This window comes from Morone saxatilis, unplaced genomic scaffold (genome assembly GCF_004916995.1).
Source record: "Morone saxatilis isolate NCDOM2014 unplaced genomic scaffold, NCSU_SB_2.0 Contig12, whole genome shotgun sequence".
NCBI classification, from domain to species: Eukaryota; Metazoa; Chordata; class Actinopteri; family Moronidae; genus Morone; species Morone saxatilis.
This window is the reverse complement of record NW_023339674.1, coordinates 12,440,562-12,452,044: the sequence shown is the minus strand read 5'-3', so window position 1 is coordinate 12,452,044 and position 11,483 is coordinate 12,440,562. Positions and strand designations below refer to the sequence as shown.

At 39.0% G+C, this 11,483-nt stretch overlaps 1 protein-coding gene across 1 annotated transcript; it reads left to right on the top strand.

Annotated features, from left to right (window-relative positions):
* The first annotated feature begins 954 nt into the window (after positions 1-954).
* Positions 955-7,709, top strand: ptger3 (prostaglandin E receptor 3 (subtype EP3)). Its single transcript, XM_035652668.1, has 2 exons — positions 955-1,861; positions 2,665-7,709. Exons 1-2 carry the CDS (start codon positions 1,025-1,027, stop codon positions 2,986-2,988), a joined length of 1,161 nt encoding a protein of 386 aa, XP_035508561.1. The 5' UTR covers positions 955-1,024; the 3' UTR covers positions 2,989-7,709.
* Positions 7,710-11,483: the final 3,774 nt, after the last annotated feature.

Below are 11,483 nucleotides of genomic sequence, written 5' to 3'. Positions count from 1 at the left end.
CTCTAATGTACAATCTGACTGATGATAGGAAGCACTCAGGCTTATTTCGATTAATCTCAACCTCACGCGTGAATCCGGAGTAATTAAATACTCAACATGTTCCACACTGTTGTGTTGTTTTCATTCCGGTCAACAGGTGGCACTTGTTACTCTAGGTATTGAGTGTAAGATTAAATATACTGTTAATGAATAACAGAAGGGCTGAATACTTATGAAATGTAACTTACTGCATTCAGACTCAAATTAATTGATTTGCTGCAAAGTTTTGAACAGATGCAGTGCCACACATGCTGTTTGTGTATTGGTAATAGATACACAATATTAATGTAATATGGACATTTCTCTTGTAAGCAATATGAGCCAGAGTTTACTGAATGCACAACGCATTTATAAAAAGATAAACCGTACGTATTCAGGTTTAATCATATTAATTGGCTTAGATATTTATATGAGAAATGATGCACAACTTAATTTCCTTCAATGTGAATGTCCCTCTAATGATCATCATCCGGAGGTAGCCAAATGATTTAATACAGCCCACTTTTAATCCTGTCAGTATACCCTAGCTCTGCTTCCAGAGGCTTACGGCCAGTGTTTCACTACTTTCTCCTCCTAAGAGGCACAGATCTGTTTATTTATTCCCACATCTCATCAAATGAGTCCGGATGGTGCTCTAATCTCTAGCATCTTGACTCGTGGGGTCCAAAGCAGGTACGATAGTGTTACTGTAAAGTGTCGCAGCCTATGCTTTTAAATATAAAGTTGATTAACTAATAACCCTTCAAAACCGACATCTGAGGTCTCTAAAAGTCGGGTTAATGATTTAGTAAGTGTATGTAAAACCATATGCAGCGTCAACTGTTTGCTTCCTCTTAGCGCTTTTCTAGGTAGTCCCGCCTCCAGCTTGTAGAGGACCCGACGCGCTTTTACGCACCGCATTCATTTGGAGGAGTTTTAAACGCAAGAGGATGCCAGGCGCGCACACAGGTTTCCCACTGCATGTTGGCTTAGCCTTCCCCAAAGGATGACTAAGGACGGCTGTGATTATCTAGTGAGCTTGCAGACCACAACTGGAGAGATGCAGGGCGCAAACGTCTCCAAACCACCGTGCGACGGCACCAGCTGTGGATCTGTATCAGTGGGTTTTCCTATAACCATGATGATCACTGGCATGGTGGGCAACACATTAGCTCTTATTCTGGTGTGTATCTCTTACAGAAAGAAGGAAAATAAAAGGAAAAGGTCGTTCTTACTTTGCATCGGATCTCTGGCGTTAACTGACCTGTTCGGACAGCTTTTGACAAGTCCAATAGTAATATCAGTCTACCGAGCTGGTAAGAATTGGAAGACTATCGACCCATCCGGACATTTATGCGCTTTTTTCGGTGTGTGCATGACAACTTTTGGCCTGTGCGCTCTCTTCTTGGCCAGTGCCATGGCAATTGAAAGGGCCATGGCGATAACAAACCCCCACTGGTACTCCAACCACATGAAGACAAGTGTGACAAAGCAGACTTTGGTTGTCATTTGGTGTCTGGTGTTGCTCTTTGCGCTGCTGCCCATTGCAGGGGTCGGGGAATACACACAGCAGTGGCCGGGCACCTGGTGCTTCATCAGCACTGGGGACAGAGATGTCTGGGGCAATATGTTTTTCTCCATCACTTTCGCTGCACTTGGGATTTTCTCTCTGCTTGTAACACTTTCCTGCAATGTAGTGACCATCCGGGGCTTAATTATCCGCTGTAAAACAAAGTCTGGCACGTCTCAGTCCTCAAAACAGTGGGAACGGCTCACCACGGAGACCGTCGTTCAGCTGTTAGGGATTATGTGCGTCCTCCTTATATGCTGGTCTCCTCTGCTGGTATGTGTTTGCAGGCCACTGCTGCCTATACATTTCTTTTAGTATACAACCATGTCCAGATATAACCGATGAAATGATATTCTCTCATAGTCTCATACAGTTAAAGCTCTTGTTTTAATATGATATAGTAGCCAGTTTCACAATTCACATTATAATTGGGTTTCATTGACAGCTGCCTGTCTTTGTGTCTCTGGAGATGCTTCATCTCCACATGCACAAATACAAACCATGCATGAAAGTCACATAAATTATGCCATGTATGATTTCTTTGAAACACTGCTGCCATTTTCCATTAAGGAGCAATCTACTTAGCTGAGTCCTGTTTGGGGGGTCTGCTCAGTGTGCTGTGAGGTCATGCATTGTCAGTCACATATTTAATAGTCTCACCAAGGATATTTATAGAAGCCACAGCACTCCTGGCAGAGAGTGAGTACCTAGAGTGTTAACATTATGTTTTTCTCCAAGTCTTTTGATACTATAGCTGCTCTGGATTGTCTTGGGATTAGTGTCAGCCACATTAAATATTAAATGTAATAGGACCTGCCCACAAAATCCAAAACTATTATCTCAGCCAAAAAGTGTGCATATGATATAACATAGACCTCTGAAAGGTTTTCTCAATTTCACTAAAAAACATAAATTGGATTATTGAATATTCTATAATTCAGTCAAGCGCCAAATCATAAAAGAAGTTATCTCAGGACAGTTTTCATATAGAGCAGGTCTACATCACACTCCTCTAGGCCTTGTTTCATAATACAGACCTGTGACATGCCTCTGTTGTCCTCTGCCTCTTTCCTCAGGGTCTGATGCTGAGGATGATCTCTACCCAGGTATCCTCCCACATGTGCAATTCAACAGCAACAACCTCCAATCACACCTCGAGCCAGGATGTCCATTTGGACTGTAACTTCTTCCTGACAGCGATCCGCTTGGCCTCCCTCAACCAGATCCTGGACCCGTGGGTCTATCTGCTCTTTAGGGAGATCCTCCTTCGCAAGTTCTGCATCGTGGCTAACGCAGTGTCCAACTGCTCCATAGAGGATCAGAAGGAGCCCCAGGCGGCTCTGGATGCTCTTAACAAGCAGAACCACGACGGCAACAACCTTAAACCACAAAGTAGCTAAGTTGAGCTTTTACAGGTATTGCTATCTTGTGACTTTGAAGCCAGATTGGATGGATGTTAAAATGGATAAAGTATGGTCTTGGATGTGGAAAAAAATGTGGATTTTTCCATGTCCACTACAGAAGGACATTGTGCAATGGGAGACAAGAGTAGTCTCTATTGTACTGGTAATGAGAACCAGCTGAGTCTGTTCTGGGTGCTTTTGTTTTGCATAAAACACATTTAAAGTCACCTAACCAGCATTTGGATGCATGACCGTGTCACCACTCGCACTTGGCTGCAGCGTGGCTGCCAGGAACTCTCTCATTGCTAGTTTTAAGTTTAAATAACAACATCTCCAAGGGCCAAGAACTGAATATGCGTGACTCTAAACTGACTTATATGGAAGAAGTGCATCTTTGAGTCATTGCTTTCAACAACTTGAAGCCATAATCTAACTAAAGGACAAATGTTTTTTGTGAATGTTCGTAAATTAAGAAACTGTAAATTGCTTATATTAAGTTGTAAATAGCTTTTCCGTGTGTTACATGAAATGTAATATCTTTGTTTAAAAAGAGATGGGTGATCATTTAGAAGAAAAATGTAAATCCTAAACTGGAGCCAATTGTTGATTGTAAGCTTATTTATTAGTGTTTGTCGTTATATGAAATTGGTTTTTCTGTGCTGAATGCTGATGAAGGGTATCAGTTGTTGTAAATGTTATAATATACTGTATGTGGTGTTCGTTGAATAACAAGCAAAGACTCTGAAATGTGAAGCTTTTAGTTTGTTGCCACTTTTCCTCCTGAATATGAATGCACTGGTAAACTGTTGTGCAATTAATTTCACAGTAATTTCCTTTTCAGAATAAAAGAAAAGATAAGAGAATAGGCCTCTCTCTCATCAAAGTGTGTGAGAGAAAGAACTGTAGATCTGTGCTGTTCAACATTATGAGATTATGGATGACAGGTTGGTCTGTTTCTGTAGTTACAAGGCTCTAGCTATCACTGTCATTACTATTGCATTGGATTAAAAGTATTCTTATTCTGTGAACACACAGTGTGTAATTATAAGCATCCCTAATTTCACCAGCCAGATCTTTTTGGAGGAAAAGAAAAATGATTGGTGCTTTTGACCAGTTACATAAGTAGAGAGAGGTTTCTTGGATACAAGGCTGATGAGTAGAGATATAATGGAATGAAGAAAGTCATGTTCAAGCTGCCCAAAACACAGACACCACAGAACTTAAAAGATTAAAGATCTTGTTGGCCAAATTTATTACACCCAATGTGCTGTGGTTCACAAGCTTCCACCAGTGTGTAGTGTGCAGGTCTCATTATTAATTCATTCTACTGGGTGTTTTAGACATGTTTTCTTGCTACATGAATTCATGCTTTTAATTCTGTGGCAATTGCTTTGGACACTTTGAACGTATTCTGCCATTTTTCTTCTTATTGGCCAAATTGTATCCTTGTAGTGCTGATGTTACCTCTAAATGGAAGTAAATGTTGGTGTACAGTGCAATTTCTCAGAGGCCTCAAATGAAGAGTGAAGGAACTTTTTCAGTGAGGTGGTTTGATGTTATCTACGTTGCATAACATCATCTAATTGTCGTCCATAGGCCTGTTGTAAATGTATTCCAAGAGGTCCGGCATCTCAGTCAAACACATCTCAAGGATGGATGCTTTTGCTGTCATGGTAACCCTCAGGTTGTGGGACAATTTCTCACACCAACGCCACAACTCTGCCTTCTCATCAAGCAACTACGTACACTCTGCTCTGCCCGGTCTTGCCTTTTGCCTTTCAAATGTGAGAATACAAGCTCACTGATAATGACCCTATAGGAAACTGCTATGTGCTAAAGCCATGTGAAAAATGAATATTTACTGTTTCCATGTAACGTGATTGTGAAGCCGGTCTGCCTTAGTATTCCACCCAAACTATTAACATCGGTGAGTGAAAACAAGGACGATATTATGCGTGTTGTTCAGAAACCAACAATTTTGCATTATTTATATTTTCTGGAGTTTATTGCCAGCTATGAATGTGCAGGGTGCTTTACATATGGTACCTTGCTTGTTAACGTGAAAACACAAATGTATTCAGTTTCATTAATGTCTAAGTGCTATCACACTGACATGAGGGGCGTTCATTTTAATGACTGCTGCTCTAATTGAGCTTGTGGCTCTGCATTATGAGCTTTTATTCCAAGCATATGTTCACCTCGTGCAGCAGTTAATATACACCTCAAAAGTAACATCTGCGGTTTAATCCATGCATTTAAAGCAATGATTGTGTTTATTCTCAAGCTGCAGTGGGATGAGGGAGGTTTTACCGTTGACCCAATCGGCCTCCAATCTGCGTCATGTGATTATCTCCATTCTCTGTCCAGGAGACTCTGAAGCTTCCAGCTCTTCAGTAAAGAAACAATGATTACACAAGGGAATATGCCCTTAAAGCTAACTGGCCTTACATGTGGTTGCGAATTTTACAGGGTCTTATATCCCACCCAACCCCCACTGTGGAAAGGAAGATAGCAGAATAATAATTAATTCTTTGTAAATAGAAAACACGATACATTTCAACCCTCCTTGATGGCCCCATTTAAAGCCTATAATGTTTGCCAGGAGTGCTTTCTGTAATATTACAGTGCTTTTACCGTTATGAATGTTCATTAGTACCAGGAGAGTTATGGAAATATCTGTATACTCCAGTTTATTGGTCCACAGGGCATAATCTTCAAAGGCAATGATAGTTAATGTCTGTCAGAATCTAATTAGCTTTCTGCTACAAACATGCTATCACATATCAAAATTACACACAAGTCTCTTTTAGAAATTATTCTATGAATTAAATCTTCGACTGTCAGGACTCTTAAGTTTGGTTTGCTCACCTGTTTGAGAGGTGTTTATTTGTGTAGGGGGAAAAGCCATTTCAGCTGGCAATAACAAACGAGAGTCCTGCACCAGCATCGAAGGGAGTGTACAATTACATAATGATTTGAAACAGGCTTTATGAGGTCCGGAGAATCCGGCGTTGCCAGCTGGCTTCATCTCTCTCACTCAAGTCACTAATGCATGGAAGTGATGTACTGATTGCCTTGTGAGCTAACGAGTCACTTGATGTCTTGAGATTTCAAGACAAGAACAGATTGTTTCTGATAGAAAAATGTTCATCATCATCATCATTTTGATATTTTGCATTTGTGCTCAATTTCCATCTGCTGCATTGTGAAAACAGGGTGAAGAAATTATTTGCTATGTTAAAACTGTTGGATAAGTCATACATCTTTGTTCAGCTTCCTTGGAAATCCTAGATTCAAACGCTTTAGTATTCAGGTGATTATTTTCTGATGCCGTCTGAAACATATTGTGCCATAAATAATCATTTTGACGGCCTCTATCAGCCAGAAGTGAGGTAGAAAAACAGAAAAGCATTGAATTCCTGTAAACTTCTTTGTTGTTCCTCTGGTACAAAGAATCACAGACTGGCACAGATAGTTAACATGTGAGCAGTTCACTGATGAAGTACAAGATAATCCTTGCTGCCATTTTGAGCTGCCGCCAAGTAAATTTTCCTTCTCCTGCTTCAATAATAAAAACATGTCATCATGAGTTTTGCTTGAAGCAATTTTCAAAATTGAGATTCATTAAAGGCATAAAAAAGTCAAACATTAAGTGTAATTATTGTTCAAAGGGGAGAACTAACCTGGCAGGTACAACAAGCAAGTCAAGTCTGTTTAAAGAGCACATGATGGTGTCACATGCTCATACGATACAATGGAAACGGTTGGGCCACCAGCCAAGGCTCTACTGATGAATGTAAATAAATACCGGCTGTCTATCAGATGTCATCTTCTTATCTTTTGTTCACATTATGCCTCTGCTCGTGAATGTTAAACAAGAACTTTGTGCAACTCTGAGACACGATTCTCAGATGAGGGCTATTTAAACACTCTCACAGCGCTTCTTTGTCAGTGCTCTTTATTTCTCCTTTCATCCCATGTTTAATTGAAGAATGCTGTACATTTTACAACCTTATGTCATTTTTTTACATACCTTCATAGGCAGTCTTACGTAACATGAGGTGAGATGAGGTGAAAAGAAGAATATCTACCTACCCATCAAAGTGTCCTTTTGGTACTTTATGTCTTTGTCCTCTACTTGACTTCTATCCATTCAACATGCAATGCACTTTTGATTCATTTTGTAGCAGTGTCCTCGTGTATGCCGTGGTGTAATGTTGTAATTCTATTAAAGGATATGAACATATTTTTTCAATATGTGTTGGGCTTTTGTGGCTGCATGATTTTCTTATTAAATATTTATACTACTACTTTCACTATTATACTAATTAATGACTGACGCAAGAGGAGTGTACAGTGTTTTACAAGTATGAACTCTGGTTTGACTGAGCCAAACTGAGTATTGGGGGCTTTACTGTCACGCTCCACAGTGAATTGTGAATTAGTGATTATATTTGGCTTTAATTTTTATTTTCACAGTTTGTGTAACAAAGAAACACATGAAAGACATGAAATATACTGAATGTGGATAGTATTACAGCATTTTACACCCTGGTCCTGTTTTCCCGTGTTGAAATTGTCTGACATATGAGAATCTTTAAATTAGAATGATGTGACTGTTTTTCACTGGTGAATGTTTTGAGAACTGGATGTTCTTAAATGCTGCTGGCCATTTCAGAGCATGTGTTTTATGGGCTGCTATTGTTTGTTGACCTTGTGCATATTGTTTCCATGACCTAATAAATGGAATAAAGTTCTACGAAACAGTGTATAGATGAATCATTGCATTGCAGATTTTATAAAGAGACATAATGCATGAAACCAAGGCTCCTGATTATTAATGCTTGGTTTAGTTACATTAATATATATGAGTGCATACTGCATTTAATATATTCTACATAATATATAGAAGACAAGAAATATTTATTGTTCTTTTTATCTAATTTTATTTTAAATAAATGTAAAAAACCAAAACCCTACCTGACTCATCACTGGATTTAACCTACTACTGAGATGAGTGAGTAAGAACATATAACTATTCAAACGTTTAGAGACTGAGAGTTATTTAAATTTGTTTATGATCAGTTCTGATCAGATAAGCCCCAGCCATTTCCCAAAAATCCTTAACAACACTGTTACAAACTACCTTAGATGTGAAGAAAAGCGCAAAGGCCTTGATGGATGTCTAGTAATCGAAAGCTTTTATCATTAAATACTTGCATTTAACTTAAGTATGCAGAGACCTCCACTCTTGATATTGGTTTATACTTTATTTCTTTGGCCTTGTTACACCATAGCATTTTGTTTTGTGTGGTGACCTTCTCAGACGTATTCACAGTGTTCTTCAGAGTTTTAAAGCGAAAACTCAAATGTCAGTTAAAATTGTGCCAATTTATAAAGTACACAACAGCATTCAGGTGGAGTTGCCTCCTCTTGAATGTCAAAACCACTAATTAGGATAAAACAAAGCTCCAACTGTATTTCTATCTACGACAGGAGGTGGGAAGAAAGGAAGGGCTAAATGGTGCCTGGTTTTGATCAGGCTATGAGAGGATATTTTCCAAGCTCTACAGTCAAGTAACCCTTAAGCAAGTATGAATCCCCAAGTGCTGAGATGTTTAAAACCCTCAGTGGCACACAGTACTAAACTGTGTCTCAGTTTTTAGGTGTAAATGTACCTAAAAGAGTGTGAAGTTCCCACTGAACACACCCTCAATAAATAAAAGGTAAAAGATCTTTCCATTGCTGTATAAATGAGGCTTTAATTAAATTAGCCATGAACTGTCAGTCTGGGCTCAGCACACCATGTAATCATTTTATTGCTAAGTAAGGGGACTGTCTGCATCTGATAAATTCCAGTGGGCCCATTAAATGCTTTATGATCCCATTATTCATCGCTGTTAAGGTCAACAGACTGAGGATGTATATTTTCTATGAGAAAAGCACAGAGAAAAGCACTTCTGTGTACATATTGCGCTATATCAGTGTGTTAATATGAATTATACATATAAAAATCACTGGTGTGTGTGTGTGTGTGTGTGTGTGTGTGTGTGTGTGTTCAAAGATTCTAGACATAAGAACAAAAATCCATATTTACAGATAAAACCACAACATGCATCTTATTTAGCTTGAGAGGATGAATGGGATGCAGTCTTAAAGGGCAATTTTAGACTTCAGATAAAAACATGCAGGTCTGGTGCTCAAAATGTGTGCTACTTTAAATTGTATTCTTGATCTTGGTGAACCAGCAGTATCTCCTTGTGATAAATGTGCAGGACCAGTGCTATATAACTGTTTACTTATTAATACCAAGTTTTTTAAAAAAAGGTTATTTTCCCAGATTTAGAGGCAAAACAGCGAGGAAGCGCTGTCACAATGGTTTATTTATTAAGTCTCATCTTTTGTTGGATCACTGGAGTTCAGTGTTCAGTTCAAGTGCTTACACAGCTGTGTCAGTTTTATTGAATATATCTTCACAAAGAGCGTAATTGATTTGATAGAAATACATTGAAAAAGTTGACTCACACTTTTCTCTTTCTTTTCTATTGTTTGGGCAGTGGTCTTGAAGGATGGTGGTGTACCAGTGCTGCTATTGTTTCTTTAATGCTCTCCTTCCATACACCATTATGCTAAGAGAGATAAATGTCTGTTTTCTCTAAATGACATAATTGCTCCTCAAGGGCCTCTCGCAGAGAAGCGGAGGCATGACTTTAACTGAATTAATCAAGTGGGTGATAGATGCTTCTACTTTACCTCAGTTATGCTTTTAATGTATACTTTGAATGCATGGACAAGGTTTGTTCGCAGACTGTGTGCTGAGGGGAACAAGGCAAGACAATGCTGCTGTGCTCTGTGTGAGGACTGGTATTAGTATCCTCAGGTCAGTTAAACAACCAGGATGAGTCAAAAGGTTGCCTGTTGGCTGCAGAGAGAATCCAACAGCGTCCCTGTGCCTGAACACAATTACTCAGATTGCTGTGGGAAAGGATTGGCTGTCTGTCCTCGGGCAATTCATCCGTTATGGCCCCAAACATAGCGGTTGGTATGTGATGTTGGTGCATGCATGCTCCCCCTGAATGACAATGAGGATGAAATAGAAAACATATGCAAAGCCTGTTTACCCATCATAAGTGAGTGGAGATGATGAGAAAAGTTTCCAAATATACGTAAATGTGTCAACAGTTGCTAATTTCAACTAATTTAAAAAACCTCAATGCTCTCACGATTTGATACATAGACTGCCTTATTATTATTCACCACTCCATTACCACTTTGTTTTTCTCTCAATGTTTTACCTGATTTATGTTTTTTATTAACGTGGCCAGGATTGTGGTCAGTCTTTCAGAGACCCCTATCAGTTTCTATCCCACAGTCTGTCACTGTTGCTCTCTGTCCAAACACAAACTAATGAAGCCATAAATCCATCCCACACTTGCTTAGCAATGCCAGTCCAGCAAAAACACTCATCTTTGATCAATAGTTCCCTCATTTCTTGCAGTCAAGCCTTTATCCTCAAAAAAAACCCTCTTAATACAGCTTCAAAGATACTGAATGGTAATGTTACACTGCTATGTACACATGCTAAATATTAGTCTGACTTCTTTTCAGGAAGTAGACTGATGAGGACAGTCAATTTAGCAACCATTATACAGCTTGTATCTATACCACTTAAAAAGAGGAGATTTAGATAAAGAGAACAATTTCCAATACGAGGATGTCTCCACTGTTTTGTACAATCAGTGTACATGGCAATAATGAGTTGTGGTGAGTGAACCCTCGGATTTTGGCCAGTATTGCACTGCTGCAGCATCTGAGATTGTTGCCTCAGGCTGATATTGATTATACAGTAGCACATTACAGATGACTTTATTCTCCTTCTCACAAAACTGATTATTTACTAAATGCCTATCCATTTTGTTTTTTATACATAATCCCTGCAATAGTTAAAACTCAAATAATTCACATATTAACGTTGGGGTTTTTTAATCCAGTGTGCTGCAGAAACAGTAACTTGTCATGGGTGCTTGACAATGTGACTCATTTACAAAATGTTAGTAGAAAAACAAGTGTCATGATACCTGAATTGCATGTTGCAATAGAGAGACTTTTCCTCAAAGTCTTGGCAACGCTTTGACCAATTAATAGGCATATTGTTTACCCTTTTCTATTTGTTCTAATAAAAGCCCTGTACTATGTACACTATAAAAAGTCATTACAGCTTCAATAGATTAGTGTGTGTGTTGTGTGTGTGTGTGTGTGTGTGTGTGTGTGTGTGTGTGTGTGTGTCAATAATGCAAACACCGTTACTGTTGTTATCACAGTTTATTCTGAATGGAAGGACACTAAAGCATAAGAATAATATGAAGAAATAACACACACTTTTGATGAATAAAAAAAAGGACTCAATGTCCAGGTGGGAAAATGTGAAATGGTAACCAAGGATAGTACATTTCCTCTGTGGACAGTAGGTTATGTGTGTGTCTGTGTGTGTG

Excerpts from the sequence above, each read along its gene's own strand:
- ptger3 (XM_035652668.1), top strand. The coding sequence starts at position 1,025 with ATGACTAAGGACGGCTGTGATTATCTAGTGAGCTTGCAGACCACAACT. Across the intron at positions 1,862-2,664 it reads TATGCTGGTCTCCTCTGCTG|GGTCTGATGCTGAGGATGAT; the intron begins GTATGTGTTTGC and ends CTCTTTCCTCAG.